The sequence below is a fragment of the Puma concolor genome, chromosome B4, assembly GCF_028749965.1.
Source record: "Puma concolor isolate L17-30 chromosome B4, mPumCon1.1.hap2, whole genome shotgun sequence".
In the NCBI taxonomy this organism is placed as follows: domain Eukaryota; kingdom Metazoa; phylum Chordata; class Mammalia; order Carnivora; family Felidae; genus Puma; species Puma concolor.
Genome location: NC_141673.1, coordinates 57573375 through 57590020, shown reverse-complemented (window position 1 = coordinate 57590020; position 16646 = coordinate 57573375). Strand labels below are relative to the sequence as shown.

At 40.3% G+C, this 16646-nt stretch overlaps 1 protein-coding gene across 4 annotated transcripts in view; it reads right to left on the bottom strand.

Annotated features, from left to right (window-relative positions):
- Positions 1 to 16646, bottom strand: part of LRIG3 (leucine rich repeats and immunoglobulin like domains 3) — a 49964-nt gene that overhangs the window by 12224 nt on the left and 21094 nt on the right. For 3 of the 4 annotated variants that reach the window (XM_025926729.2, XM_086712942.1, XM_086712943.1), the window contains exons 4-11: positions 7798 to 7929; positions 6867 to 7010; positions 5711 to 5854; positions 5278 to 5421; positions 4741 to 4884; positions 3737 to 3817; positions 2764 to 2835; positions 297 to 368 (exon numbers count right to left, since the gene is read on the bottom strand). In XM_025926729.2, the coding sequence (XP_025782514.1) occupies positions 297 to 368; positions 2764 to 2835; positions 3737 to 3817; positions 4741 to 4884; positions 5278 to 5421; positions 5711 to 5854; positions 6867 to 7010; positions 7798 to 7929 (933 nt within the window). Of the gene's footprint in view, positions 1 to 296; positions 369 to 2763; positions 2836 to 3736; positions 3818 to 4740; positions 4885 to 5277; positions 5422 to 5710; positions 5855 to 6866; positions 7011 to 7797; positions 7930 to 15134; positions 16401 to 16646 lie in introns of those variants that run through there. The other variant, XM_086712944.1, reaches the window with a different exon arrangement.

Below are 16646 nucleotides of genomic sequence, written 5' to 3'. Positions count from 1 at the left end.
CTGATGATATATCAAAAATCTCTCACTACTGAAGACCTGTTACTGGGATATTCATTGCCCTGCATTAGGTCCCAAAAATGTAAATTGCAAATTCCTAACAGAAACAAAAAGATACTCCTCTTTTCGAGCAAGGGAACAAATAACCAATTCCCTTTGCTTTCTGGTATAAAAATTAAGTAATGCTAAGGACATGCTAGACACTTTTCATAGACACGTGATCTAGGATGACATACCTCATAAGAGCTCCCCCCACCATGTTTTATTTGAAACCCTTGGAAGGAAAAAGAAAAGCTTACAATTGCTGAAGTTTCTTCATCTGTGAAAATGCATTGCCTTGTAACGACATGATTGCGTTGTCACTCAAATCTCTGAAAACAAAATACATTAGAGCGAATTATGGTCACTGCATGCCTCAGGGAAAGGCTGGGCCCACACTCCTCACCCCATTCACCGAACTACTCCATGCGCTAAAATATATAAACCATGCAACTCCAGAAGAACACAAGAAACTTAGATCAAAGAACAAGAATATCTATTTGTATCAGAGGTAGGTTCTGTTATAGTAAAAGAGATTTGCTTTATATCATTATGTACAGGTTATTTGACTCCTAAGGGCCTAAGCTGTTCTGCTGTATTTTTTTAAATAGTTATATGGCTTGTTCTGCTGTGATACTTTATTGTTTCTCATTATTCAAGTTAGTAACTTGAGAAGTTAGAACTTCAGAAGTTACTGAGAGTAAATTTTAAATACACAACTAAAATTCTTCATAGTTATCCTTTTTAAAAAACCCATCATGCATCAAATCCTTTCTATGACATGCACTGGGTTAAATGACTTTAACATTTACTCCTCACAGCAACCCAAAAGAAGATGGTTTTACTACCTTGTTCAGCATGACAGGCACAGCTAAGATGCAAACTCCATTAGTTTCAATTTCAAAACCTATGCTCTTAGTAGCCCATTCTGCAACACACATGTATGTCACTGCTAAAGACAGTACGGTGTTCAGACGAGATGTACTTGCCGTAACACACTCTGGGAAGCACATTAGTAAAACCAGAGAATATTCTAGGCTGACTTCATTTGTAACTAGTACCTACAAGCAGTTTGAATTAAAGCACTCTCCACAATGATTACTACTCTGGTTTTCTTTACAGGTCAGAGTGTACAAAAAGGATTTTGAATGAGATGAGGGGCAAGAGAGGACAGAGTGAAGGTACCAAACATGGGCAGAGAAAGAGGCTGGGAGAGTCAAGAAGGTTTAGAAAGCTAAAGCCGAGGTCAATACTCCACTGATCCACTAATTCCACTTTCCCAGAAATGGAATGGGTCAGATGACAAACCCTTTTGGCTAGTTTCCCTCTGAAAGCAATTTGTTTCAAGAAGTCCAGCAACACTGGCCCGCCCTTCCAAATTCTGCAATGCAGAATCACCCTCCTCCAGCCCAAACTGTTTCTGTCGGTGTGGCTAGCCATCCAAACCTCCCTCAAACTAACAAGTGAGTCAGAAGACAACAAGGTGGTCGTGGATAATGATGAAATCTTCCCTCTTGATACGCAGTGCAAACACGGGTACAACCAAATGTGTATTGTAAATCAGAACATCTTTTGTCGAGGTTAATAGTTATTAAAACTTTTGGCTACAAACATTCCCTAACAGAGTGGAGACATTTAGTATCACTTTGTACTTTTGCTGGACAAGTATAAAACACAGATCCAGTTGTAAGAAGCTGGTCGGTTCAAGCTCATGCAGGTTTTGACTCCTACCAAGGTTGGCTAGCTTGCCTTCCTAGTGGCTGGAAATATCTGAGTCCCTGAATGTCATTTCAAAACTGTGTGCCAGGAGTTGCTAAGAGGGGGTGGTGCAGAGCTCGTGGAGGTGAGAGCTGCTCGGCACAGGGACGCCTATGGCAGAGGCAGCCCCGGTTTGAGTCCTACTTCTGTCAATTGCTAGCCGATGGACTGGTAGCAAAATGGAAAAAGAGAAAGAACAAAGGTGGAAAATGGACTGTCTGCTTTACAATTAACCACAACAACAAACTACTAAAAGCCTCCCAATAGTGCTACTAGTCTCCTAATGTCATGCCTGACGACCGCGGGGAGTGGTCTTTGTATCTTTAAAATTCAAGTCACCATCTTAACTGTTCGATGGAATCAATGGACACTCTGGACTTCCATTTCTTCACTTCAAAATAAAGGTAGTAATAGCTATTGAATAGTTTTTCCTTTTTTAGAGACGGAGTGCAAGCAGGGGAGAGGGGTAGAGGCAGAGATAGAATGTTAAAGCAGGCTCCACGCTCAGCGCTGAGCCCCATGTGGGGCTCGATCCCATGACCCAGGGATCACCTGAGCCAAAATCAAGAGTCAGACACTCAACCAACTGGGCCACCCAGGTGCCCCTGAATAGTTTTCTCATGAGGATTAAATGAGACTGTATATAAATACCTGGCATAATGCCTGACATGTATATACAATAAATGGCAGGTTTTTGAAAACTAAATATGTCACCGCTTGAGAAAAATAACTAAAAGAAAACCCAATAACGTGCAGCAATGTCCTCAAATGCAAAGGAAAATATATACCTATATACTGCCATGAAGATATAGATAGGTAGACAAATAGGTACAGGATAAGCAGATGTGTAAATATACTTTATGGTACAGAAAGGATGCCAACAAAATTACATTCTACTTTATCTTTCATGACACATAAGTAGATAACCATCTCAGATTCCTTTAGGGTAACTAAATTCCAGTCACTCACAGATGTTCTAATGCATCCAAACCAGTAAAGGCTTTTTTGGTAATAGATCGAATCCGGTTCCCCTGGAGTATTCTGGGGAAAAAAAAAAAATACATTGGAACAGTTAAAGCCATTTGGGGATGGAATTCTCATGAAAAGAATTGCTTTTAAAATCATTTGTGAATAATTCTATTTTCTTCAATTAAATAACGTATCCTGTAAAAATGTTATCCATGTCATCTATTTCAGTAATACAGTTTAGCAGGGTCTCAAAGCGTTCAGCAGAGAACTCAGCAAAAGTAGGTATTCAGTAAGTTACTCTGGCAGTTAAATTAAAGCAGTGATTTTGAAAGTCTTTTTAGGAAGAGGTAGAAACTTTCTTCCAAGTAAATGGTCTCAAAAACTATAATCAGTAAAGAAGATATAGTGGAGATCTTCTCTTTACCCTTCCTCCCCATGGACACTTTCATCATCCACAGAAGCTTAGGGCTATATGAAACTCAACCCGAAAACTTAAAACCCAGAATCTGGCCATCTACAAGGCCACTTTAAGGCTAAATAGAAGCAGGTTTTCCTCCTCTACTGCTTGGAACCTACTGCAGTACTATCAGTGGACACTGGGTCACTCCACTTAAAAACTCCTGTGAGCAGAATACAACTCTGAAAGTTCAAAATGGCGGACTTAGTAAGCATATTAATTTTTATACAATGATAATCCCAAGAGCCTAAGCACTCAAAACAATTTAACACTCTTATCTAGATATTAAAATAAGTTACAACCCACCAAAGTGTTGAACAAAACCACCATCCCAAGGAAGAAAAGCTAATTAATACCCATCTTGTGTAACAATACTCATTTGGGAAAATGTCCAAGGGAAACAACCAGATATAAAGCCTCTAGTTCTAAACTCTCCCAAATGTGAACCTGTAGACTGGACCTTCAGTGAACGTGTAGGTCAGAGAGTGAGACAAACATGAAGCAAATCCCACTCACAGCCGCCTCAGTTTGTCAAGCCCAGAGAAAGCACCGTTCATGTCTTCAATAGTCCAGGAAATTTCATTGTTCTTCAGATCCCTAATTATTGAAAGAAACGTTACTGAAACCGGTACCAGATATTTAACACAAGATACAAACACTCCCCTTAGAGATATGCTCAAAAAGCTAAGATCACCGCCCAGGTGGCATATAATTTGTAACAAATTCTTCATGATCCCTCACATCATCTCTACCCCTTTCAAAACAATACAAAATTTTCTCTCTCCCTGCCCTCCTCCCTCAACAACATTTTAAGTATTGCTGCCCAAAAATCAAGACAGTTGAACCTGTCCTATTAATTCCTCTATCAAGATGACTCAATTCTGAAAGACCTGAACAGTCTGAAAAATACATTAAACTTTAAAACCACAGCTCCAACCACATTAGCAGGAGTTGGCCAAAGCACACAGCATGTCTTTCAATTATGTCATGCTTCAAATAGTGAATGGAGCAAAAATTTCTGACAGTGCAAAAACCAAAAACCCACTGCACAACATTAAAATGAACATTTCAGAGATATTTCAAAGGTCAATTAATCCAAAATTTTCTCTTCTCTTAGGAGATGGACTAAATCTGGATATAACTTGTATGATAAACAGGCATCTTCCTTTGCTGCCCTTTGTAGATCTTTTCGCTCTGGGTAATTTCTAATCTGCATTTTTATAAAGAAAAATCAGTGGATTTACAATCGTTTCCCCTTTGAGCAGTTACCAACTTCCTGGAGATCTTGAGAAGGCTAAGTGTAATCACCAAACCAATCTGATCATTGTCCTTTTTAATCCCTCTAAGAAATACATGGATGAAATGGACCTATTTTAATCAAACTGATCTGGGAAAGATTAAGACACTACTTCTGAGGCTGTAGATATTTCCTTCACAACAAAGGAAATCTGCTTGGAGAAAAGTGGGCACATTTAGGAACCAATTAGGTTCATGTACGGAGAGCAAAATGTGTAACTTACAAAGTCTTTAAACTGGAAAGCCCCCGGAAGGCACAATCAGCAATGTAGCTGACTTTGTTATTCCCAATGTGCAGTGTATTTAGTAAGCTTAGGCCCAGGAAGCTTGAATCATCCAACCTCGATAAGTGATTGAAAGTTAGGTCCCTGTAAAAACAAAAAACAAACAACAGCTTTTATTTTCCAATTCAACACAATGATTTGTTTTCTAAACAACAGGTGATATATGTAACCACAATAATTCTTATTTTGACACTCTGCCTTCTTAATAATACTCAGGTAAACATTGTTTCTAATCCTAGTAATTAAAAAAATTCTCTTTATTTGAAAATAACCGTCACTGATTTAGCCCATGTGCCCCAGAAGTCAAATAGCAGAGTTGGCTTCAACTTATCACAACAAAAATATGACTAGGTTGCATGTGAAAAAAGCTGTCACCTTGGAAACTTTGTTATGAAAATTTCACAGATCAGTGGTAAGAAGCTCATGCTCTGGCATGATCCCTGCTCTCAAACCTGGGGAGAATAAAAGGCAACTCACAGCTCACTGAGTTTCTGGCAGAACTCCCAGGCATCAGGGCTGATCCTGTTGATGGCATTTTGGCTGAGATGAAGTTCCTGCAGCATCAGCAAGCCGTAAAGCCAGCCTTTGGTAATCTCTGTTAGGTTGTTATGGTCCAGCTGCCTACATTTACAATAAGAATCAAAAGCAGGATCAAAAGTTCATTATCTAGTCTTTTCAAAGGAGACATATGATTACAACCTATTACATATTCCTATTGTTACAAGATGTTTAGCTTTTGTGATATAAAGGCATCAGCCAAAAGTACCATGTGCTTCTAAATTTCAGTCACATTACCTGAAACAAAACTGGGTATTAAATGAGGAGACTGTAACATAGGATTTCAAATAAAGCTACTGCATGTTCACTGCGTGGTCCATGGTCGTAGAACTGTAGGATAAGCCATACTTACAAGATTTCCATGTTGCTCAGCCCCCAAAAAGCTCCATCCATAAGTTTTGTTACTCCATTTCTTTGCATTTTCAGAGACTTCAGAGCACCAAGCCCTTGGAATGTGAGCCCATCTACATTTCTAATCTTGTTTCGGTTCAGTTCACTGCATTGGATATAACAGTTAAACGGTTAGCTTATATGACAAATTCTGGAGTTAGTAATAAAATGCAACATTACTATAATATAGTTAAACCAGCCGGTGTTAAATTACATGGAATGTTTTAAATTACTAAACATTTTTAGTGAGAAGAAGTTTGATTTATTAGCAGTGAGGGCATTTCCTTCTGAAACGTGTGATGTATTTTTAGAATGAAATACTGAAACTAGACTACACTTTAATTTCTAAATGGTCATCTACTCAGTATATTTGTCTCTAAATTATCCAGAGTGAGAATACCGAATATAATGTTAAAGCATGAGGTCTATTTCGGGGGCAGGGCCGTCAAGCTTAGCTTGCTTACAAAAGTTGGTTGGTTACTCTCTTTGACGATTCTTTTTATGTTTAATGCTTTCTCTTTAAGGCAGTCCTTTTCAACCCTGGTTGCACACTGGAATCACCCGGAGAGTTTTAAAAATTACCGAAGCCTGGATCTTACCCCCAGAGGTTCTAATATAATTGGTCTAGGGTGTGGCCTGGATATTGGGATTTTTAAAAGCTCCCCAGTGTCTATAATGTGCAGCCAAGGTTGAAAACCACTGTGTTGCAGGAGCCTGTTCACAGATCATTCCACTGCTATTAACGAGACAGTTCTCTGCAGCCACTTAAGCTATCAGAGCCTCCTGGAGTTGTCGGTATTATTCTCATAAACCACAGCTGTTGAGAGTCACCCACGATGTCTTCTGTGCCACAATGACGCCTTTGTGTGGAGATTGTTCAATGATTACACTGTGCATTCCTTCAGTAACAATCTAACCTGCCCTGTCAGGCAGGAGTCTGCACTAGGTGACTGTGAAGGCTCTTTCCAATTCAGAAATTCTACCACTCCAGCTCTCGATGGAAAGACAGCCACATCCTTGCTTCTAAACTCCTTTGGCCATGTTGTAGATTTTGGGCAACAGATGCCAAGGGTTAGGAGGAGCTGAGGAAACAATATCTAAGAGAACATTTTACTTACAGGTGTTGTAGTTGGGACAGTTTAAACATCTTGGGGGGGATAGCCGGGATTCGGTTCCTGTTCAGCTTCAACACCAGGAGCGTGTTGGCCAAGCTGTCAAAATACCCAGGTTCCATCGAAGTGACCCGGTTGCTGTTGATATACCTGTTAAAAGTTTGAAGATGAGCTGCTCTTTCCGGTTCTTTGGAAAGTTAAAGCACAAACATTCTCTGTGTTATAATGTCTAGAGAACCTAACTATCATCTGTAACAATGGACACTTTAAAAATTAAGTATTCAGGTCCTTGTGGACCAACGCTAAACTAGGGTTCACACGTACTGCTCAGGAAAGAGTGACTGGAATAACTGAAGGTTATACAAGTTTGTTAGAGATGCTTATCCAATTTTTATAAAATTCACTTACTAATGAAACAAGCAGTGGTTTAATTTTTTCAAAGGAGCACTTTTAACTCCACCTGTTTTTTCTAACACTCAAAGGAGGTCTAATTTTTTTTGTTTACATTTTTTTAAAATGTTTATTTCTATGAGAGCGAGCGAGCATGGGGGCACACGAGTGGGGGAGGGGGAGAGAGAGCGGGAGACAGAATCCAAAGTAGACTCCAGGCTCCGAGCTGTCAGCACAGACCCTGCTGCGGGGCTCGAACTCACGAGCTGTGAGAGCATGACCTGAGCTGAAGTCAGACACCCAACCGACTGAGCCACCCAGGTGCCCCGGATGTCTAAATTTTTTGTAATCCAAAAGTACAACAAAATAAAGATTGTGGTTATTTGGGCTTACAGCAAATTACACATCAATAAAAGTTAAATGGCTGATACACCAGCAATTTAAAAAAAGGGCAGATTTTATTATATCCTAAAGTTGATTTTTTGTTATTATTACAATGATATTTTCATCATAGGTGAATATTTTTGTTAAAGAAGAACTGACTTACAGATATTTGAGTTGTAGGGGTGGAAGGGGAATTTTAAGCTCTGAAATATTATTGCTGCTCAGGTCCAAAGTTTCGAGGGATTGAAACTGTTTCAGATGTTCAGGTAATACTTCAACAATCCTGTTTCCAGCTCTGGAATTTAAGGATAACACAGATGACAAGGTTAATAGTACAACAATCTGAAAGGCCATTCCTAATTTGTTCTTCAGAATTATGGAAAATTGATTGCTCTAAACTGTACTTTTAAAAGTTAAACAGCAACTCTTAAGTCACTTCAACTTTGCCTTAAACAGTAAATCATAATATTAGAATGTATGAAAAACATTCCTATGTAAATCTGAATGTGTTTACCAGTTGTGGTTACCTAGGTGCTATGCACTTAAACTGATTTTTCTTTATGTTATTTTATTACCAGTCCTTCTTCCTTACCATTTTATTATATGTTATGTAAAATGACTAGCACCAAGTTGGCATTCTAGGTACCGGTGTGTTAGTTCCCTATTCTTTTTCTTGATTTCTAATCTATTTCTAATTCTTCTCCTGGAGAGTACCCACACTATAGGTACCAATAACCTTAAAATAATCATCAGGTTGGGGTTATTTTTTAAAGCCACGCTAGAGAGCTCTCTTTTTCTTTAAGAGACAGCAAGTTTCAATGTATTGCTATACAGTCTTCAAAAGCAGTGGATGTGCTCCAGGGCTTTGAATAGTATAGAAGTATTACATAAAAAGCACACCAGTCTAAAGAATTCCTAGAGAACTAGATTAATAAAGTTTGACATTAACAGCCTTAAACACCTGACCATGATGACCAATATGGTAGGTAGCCATATGTAGCACTTTAAATTAAATTTAAATGTTAAAACTCAGTTCCTTAGTCACAGTAGCCACATTTCAGGTCCTCGACAGCCACATGTGCTTGGTGGCTGTCAAATGGGTCAGTGCACATGCAGAATATTTCATCACTGAAAGTTCCACTGGTGCGCCCTACATAGATCACAAATGAAAAACAAAACAAAAAAAGAGGCCAAGTCAATCTCTTAAAAGGTCATTAACACAACAGCTTTCAAGGGGAAAGTCAGCATTAAATGACAATCTTGCTAGAGAACAGGAATCAAACTGATGTGCGAGCCATCTTATTTGTCATATTAGATCAGGAAGTGCGGACTTCTTAAACCATCATTTGGCGGGGGAAAACAACATGTCAAGGTAGGAAGCTAGGAAGGCCAGGATGAAAACAGAGTCCACCTGCAAAAAAAGTCTCTTTACAATCCAAGGAAAAGGGAAACAATCTGAAGGCTCTGGGCAGAACTCAGAAACAGGATGAAAACAGAGTCCACCTGTAAAAAAAAGTCTCTTTACAATCCAAGGAACAGGGAAACAATCTGAAGGCTCTGGGCAGAACTCTGTGAATGTCACATGCTGACGTGTTTATACATAGTCTACGGTTAAGCCTCATTTAATGAGAAAACTTAGGAAATACAGCTCATATGTGTATCTTTCTACCAATAACTTATTTCTATAGTGCTTTCAGTTTATTCAGCTCTTTTGCATTATTATAACTCACAGGCCTCTCACCATCTCAGAAGGTCCCTGAGTTAGGAGCACCTCGTATGTATTTTCACAAGATCCTACACTGTGTTCTGACATTGCACTTTTACACTGCTGATCTTCTCTGCCAAACTGTAGCGAAAGTAGGGATAGGTCTCTACCCATGTCTTGGATTGTATATGAAATCTAATAATGTTGAGAACGTCTCACATGTCAAGCCAAGGCTAAGCATTTTTCATATGTTGTGCCATTTAATCCTAATAGCATTTCTCTAGTGTAGATATTATAGATAACTGCAAAATTAAGAAACTAGAGCTTTTAACCTAACAAAGCCATATTGGTCCCAAAGCAAGGCTTATTTCATAAAACACAGTGTCAGATTTATTTTGGCAATTCAATTCTTACATGGAGATGCACGTCCAGAAAGGGCCACTACTTCCCACTCTTGCAGACATGTTTAACTTCTGGTTTCAAACTAATGTGGGAATCAACACCGGCTCACAGAGCCATCACCATGCCAACAATAAGGATGCCCTGGAAACAGGGTCTCCCCAGTCTTGCTTGTACCCCAGGAAGATAACCCAGGGGTTTGCACGTATTTGCCATACGCCAGAGCTTCTAGAAGACCGACACTCTGAATAGGCGCCAATGTCGGGTGATTTCCCTGCCAGAAAGGACAATAAGGGGAGAAAACAGGTTGGATGCTCTCTATTTAAACGACAAACTAGGGGCGCCTGGGTGGCTCAGTCGGCTGGGAGTCCAACTTCGGCTCAGGTCATGATCTCACGGTTAGTGAGTTCGAGCCTGCACTGGGCTCTGTGCTGACAGCTCGGAGCCTGGAGCCAGCTTGGGATTCTGTGTCTCCCTCTCTCTCTGCCCCTCCCCCACTCACGTTCTGTCTCTCTCTTTCTCTCTCAAGAATAAACAGTAAGAAAATTTAAAAATAAATAAAAATAAAAATAAACAAACTAACAAAACTTGTCAAAATACTGTTAAAACCCTCCATATGTTACTTTTAAGGACTGCAGGGATTCATGTCTTGATCCAAGTCATCTGGGAATCTATGTTTTGAAATAATCCTATACAAGGTAACAGGCATAGGTGATGTGTATCTTAAGAACTGAATTTGTCTGAGATAATAGTAAGGTTAAAAAAAAATAAAGGATTAACAGTCCTATTTACAAGTAACAAATATCAAGCCCCTTAGACTCCCATAAAGTCTTACAGACTTTGTTTAGAGTCAAGTCAGCCATGACCTCTGATTTTGACCATTTCCCACATCTGGATTTGCCAGTGTTTAAACTCCTTGATCTAGTTGTGAGGTATAGGGTAATGCAACAGAGACAATTAGTCAATTTCTAGGTCCCGGAGATGGATTTAGTCCAAGAGAAAAGCCACAGGGCCTTAGGGTCAGGGTGTGTGGGTTAAACAAAACCACACTTTAGGGGACAAAAATGTTCTCTTAAACACATAACCCAAATGTTTGCATTACCAGGATGTCCTCCCACAAACAGTAGAGTAACCCTGAAATGCCCCTCTGTCTCCACCCCCCTCCCTGTCCCTAGTCGCTACCTCCCATCAAACTCTGCATCTGGTTTTGGCCCCCAGGCTGTCTGACGCTGGTACAGCTACACTTAACGTTTAACAACACAAAGAAAACGCTCAGCTATAGATTTTTGCAATAAACGGAACAACCTGGTTTTTTGTGGGAAGGAGAGGGAGGCCTACAGGTGTCTATCACGTTGGTCAAATAAGGCTACAGGTTAGATAACAGGCCATACAATCTTTGGTTTATATGTTCGTTTGTTTATTAAGTAATTATGAACAAGGTATTAAAACTGCCAATTACTTGAGTGACGAATAAAATTTTCCTTGCAGTTAAAGTATGCTCCAGCCAAAGCCAGCAATTTCCTGAACTGCACACTTCCTAAATTGCAGTGTGAAAGTGCTCAGTTACAGACTGAGTGTGCACAGTGCCCTCTTTGTCAGCCCTGCTTCCTCGCACAAAAATCCCTTACAACTGCCAGGATAATAGTCCCTGTATCACAGAATTTTAACTCTGTTCTAATGGAACTGAATTAAATCCAAATACCAGTTTCGTATTAGCTCTCAGACTAACTGACAAATAACCACCTGATATGTACCAGTTTAAACAAAACAAACTTGCTTTATATCATGCAAGAGTTTTTAAAAAAGGAGACAGCTCCATTAAAAACTAGATTGAAAAACCTTTCTAATCACCTAAAACCCTCAAAATAAACATAATTCTAATAGAGTTGGTCACAAATAGCTGCTTCTAAAAGACAAAGATTCAATTCAACTCCAGCTTTAATTTTTCTCCAAATATGGATAAATGCCAAAATTGATGAACACACTGAAAGCACTGCAGTTAATATTTTTGGCAGGATATGTGCAATGCTTTAACAAAAACAAAAGTGTGAATGCCTTTTTCCACGACTTGATGTGGAAATGCCATCTCTGCATTGTTCAAAATAGACAACATGTATGTCGTGTAAGTACTAGAAGGCATTTTAACCTTGTGCAAGTCCACCTAAAAAGGACCGTGAACATTTTGGTCATCTGTGTCTGTTGACAGCACAAGGTGTTCCATGGTCAAATCACTGCTGAGGTCAAGTATAATTAGTCCCTTGTGGACACACACAGATCTGGGGGCTTGGGCTGTCGGAACGCAGATGGTTCCCTGAGGCTTCCAAGAAGCCACAGGAAAAACAGGAGTCCCAGGTATAGCCTTGGCTTCTCAGGACCAACCATGCTGGTTTCACTTTGTTGCTAATTTCCCACTTCCGGCCCACTTTACCCAATACCTTTAGAATGCCGAGGCAAATAAAGCTTACCATTTGCTTATGGGATATTTGCTCTGTGAGTGCTGAAGATCTAACAAGGAACAAGATGGATATGGTCCCTGACCTCACGGAGCTTACGTTCTGGTGGGGCAAAGACGCAGGCAGATGAAACCAGTCACCAGAGTGATAACTGCTGTGATAAGACTGCAGTGGGAGAAGAACGACCAGCTTTTTACTTTTTAGGAGTAAAAGGTGGGGGGGGGGGGCAATGGTCAGCAGAACTTCCCAGAGCAAGGAGACGGGGCTAGCACTCCAAGCAGAACCAAGTATGAGTAAGGCAGGGCTTCCCTTGGAAGAAATGAAAGAAAGAAAGCCTTGATGGCTGGAGTAGGGAGTTCCTGGGTCAAGACTGGGGAGAGATGAATCCAAGAGTGAGGTAGCTGGGAGAAGAGGAGGGCAGGCCAAGTGGGACCCTGTAAACCACTGTAGGCACTGGACCTTTGTCTCAATCAGCTGGGGGAGGAGGGCAGAGGACTTCGAACGTGGGGTGGCAGTATCAGGTGTGCATTCTAGAAAAGCTGCTCTGGCAGTGGTGGGTAGAAACACTGGTGAGGGCAGGTAAGACCAGGTGCAGGAGCACCAGCAGGTGCAGAGGACCAATGGCGGTGTGTCGGGATAACAATGACCTCTGCCTAGCGATCAACTTTGGGGGTGAAGCACCATTCTTCATCTGGTTCCCCAGGACACAGGCTGTGCTTTTCTCCTCCCCTGACATACAGGCTCAGGTTTCCAGTTCTGCAGCCTCTGGACACTGGAACCCAATTCAGCACGACTCGCCATTACCACTCTCGTGTTGTGCCACTGACATGGAAGGCCTTGTAAAGCATGGGACATAGACTAGGATTGCGTCTCGCTCAGGTCTGAGATGCTACTGAGCAGAACAGCCCTGTACTGGCATTTTAATGTCTGTAACCGCTTGGAAAATGGACAAATGTGTTATTCCCATCTATAAGAATGTCCCAATTTGTTCCGATACTCTCAACACCTGCACTGAATGTAAACCCAGACTAAATTAACAGTAAAATATAACTTTCGAGGCTAGTGACATGATCACTTGGTATGATGATTTACCTTCTGACTCACTACTATCTCCACAAAGTGTAAGAGTCTCAAAAGAATTTCATGGACTCTTAAGTGGATATAAATGGTATCTGTTTATTTCCAGAGTCTGAGAGTGGAATATTCTTTGTGAGGAACCAGAGTATCAGTTTTTTTTTTCACACTGGAATTCCTGAACTAATTAAACTGTAGCGTCTTGATGAATAAGAAATATCTGTCAATAGTTTCAACTGTTTCCTACATACTGCACAAGGTAACAGGCAGCTTAAAGTTTCTCAACTGTGATGTGTAAAGACGTGCAATCTTGGCTATTCAGAGAACGTTATATGCATGTGGCATTTACCTTTTAGAGAAGGTGTGAGCAGTAAAGTTCACTCTGAACCATATATGTTGCAATGCCCCCTTTTCTTAGAATGCATTACTCTAACCACATCACTTATGTCCAATTCAGTGACAGCAGCTAACAAATTGCCGAATCTGTGGTCTTTCTATACAACCACAGGACAAGCGTATTAACTGTACTGATGGGGACCAATACAGTGGGGGTCGGCCTGGCCCCAAGGAAATACTGATTTCTATATATAATTTGCAAACAACCAGTTTAGCCCCCATTTATGAAAGAATTACAAGTTGTTAAAGAAAACGTTACATTTTGCAAATACATTAAAGGTCACTTACACTTCCAATGATGACCTTCTCTCCCCAAGAAAATGCTTCCTTGAAAACTACCTTGGCTGAAATAACTAACACCCCATAATATTAGGCTTCTTTTAACAGAGAGACTTGGCAAGCAGAGAGCCTCTCCCAAGCAGATAAAAATAAACTGTCTCTGCTCATCTTTTTTTCTAAAAAGATAATTAAGAAGTTTCATTAAAAGAACACATGTTCAGACTGGTCCGCTGGTACTGTGGCATCAAAGAATACAGCCAATTGAAGAAACTTTTGCAAGGAGAAAGATTCTTGATTAAGAACTAATGATACTAAGCAGCAAATGAACTAATGTAAGGAGCAAAGAGTTCTTTCAGCTAAAAGCCAGGTCAACATAAAATATAATTGTCTTTTGGATCAAAACATGAACGAAGATGGCCATGTTTTAATATAGAGGTTCTACAATAATCAGGGCCTTCTTCATGTGCCAATATAATACATGTTATTTGCCAATATAATACATGTATTTATAATACATGTTAAAAATGAAAAAAAGAAATAGGGTTTGTCAAAAACCCATTTTCACTACATATGAAACCACCTGTTTTGATCCCCAAGTGTGAATTCAACTTAAGAATCTTTTTTAAGTTTATTTATTTTGAGAGAGACAGAGACAGCGTGAGTGGGGGAGGGGCAGAGAGTGGGGGGTGGGGAGAGAATCCCAAGCAGGCTCCACACTGCAAGAACAGAGCCCGATGCAGGGCTCGAACTCAAAAACCGTGAGACCATGACCTGACCTGAAACCAAGAGACAGACGCTTAACCAACTGAGCGACCTGGGTGACCGATGTGTGAATTCCATTTAGTCCTTTATGTAAACAGAGATTTCAGGGTGAACCCGCTAATGTTAAATGTCAAAGATACTTACTGAACAATTATCTGAATCTCAAACAATTTAATTACGTACAAAAAAATTTAATTTCTAAAATTTAACAATTTTCTCTACCTCTCTTGTGAGGCAGAGGCTTTCCATAAGAGAGTTTCATATGCCAGACCACTGTTAGAGTTCAGCTGTGAGTTTGAGTTTCCCCTTACCTTGGGACTTACTTGTGAGTAGAGAGGCTAACTCATCTTTGGTTCCCCAGAACTTAGGATTTTGATTCTCTTCCTGGCTCTGTTTTGATTTACTACACTTTGTGGACCTTGATTTTCTCACCTGTTAATCAAGAGGACATTGAATGGACCGATTTCATCCATGTCTAAGAGGCTGTGATTCTGGATTTGGATGATGAACTCTGCAGAAGATCAGATTTGCCACAAAGTCTTCACAGAACCATTATTAGAAAATGAAGCCTGGCTCTGGAGGGATTTCACCTCCTTCCTCTGCGGGGGAATCTCACTGCCTGGCTGCCCAGTCTTCATCCTCAGTTTACTTGTTCATTTTCCTGGGACATATCCTCCACCAGCTTTACAAGAAACCATGCACAGAGGTGCTTTCCTCAGCCCCCATGTTTGGAGATGACTTAACAGGATTGATAGTTTAGGTGTACACAGAATTTAGAAGTCATTCTCCCTTGGGATTTTGAAGACATTGTTTTACTCTATATCCACAGCACTCATGCAAGTACTCAGAGGAGCTGGAGGCCATTCTGATTCTCTATCGCAGGGTTTCTCAAACTTTGGCAGGCATCAGAACTGGGGGGTGGGGGTGGGGGCATGGCTTCTCCTCCAGCAGGTCTAGGTGGGACCTGAGAATCTGCATTTCTACCAAGTTCCCAGGTGATGCTGATGCTGCTGGCAGCACACTAGAAGAGCCACTGTCAACCCTTATAGGTGACCTGTTCTGTGTTTTCTCTCCTCCTCTTAGAGCTTCTTTACTCCTGGCATATGGAAACTGCACAGTAATGTCTCTAGCATAGGTCATTTTTCAATTGCTGGTGCTCAGTAGGGCCTTTCAACCTAGAAATGTGTGTTTCTCAGTTCTGGGAAATGTTTTTGTATCTCTGATAATTTCATCCCTTCTATGTCCACAGATGTCTCTGTGGAATTCTGATTAGACAGGTTTTAGATTTCGGTCTGATATTCCTATTTTCTCATTTTTTCCTCTCCCATTTTCCATCCTTTGTCTTTTGGTTCTTCCTTTTGAGAGAGTTTTCAGCTTTCTTCCAATACTTCTATTGCCTTTTTAAAGTGTCTGTTATCTTTTTAATTTCTAAGACTTCTTCCTTATTGTCCCAATATTCTTTATTGTCATGCACTAATTATTTACCATTCTTTACTTATTTTGTGGATGTAACACCTCTTTTCTTTCCACACATATTAGGTTGTTTTGAGATTCCCTTTTCCTTCCACTGTCTCTGGCTCTCTTTTTCCATTTATTTCAGTCAAACACTGATTATTAGAAACTTCTACAAAAGTCTGGCAACCACTGGGCTATCCATTTATATTTAACAAAAAACAAAAGTCTGGCAACCACTGGGCTATCCATTTATATTTAACAAAAAACACTCAAAAGCTTACTGAGGGTGGGGCACCCGAGTGGCTCAATCGGTTAAGCGAAGGACTCTTGATTTCAGTTCAGGTCATGATCTCATGATTTGTGAGATTGAGCCCCACACTGGGCTACGTGCTGACAGTGTGCACAGCCTGCTTCTGATTTTCTTTCTCCTTCCCTCTCTCTCTCTGCTTGCTCTCCCTCAAAACAAACAAACAAAAAACCAAACCAAAA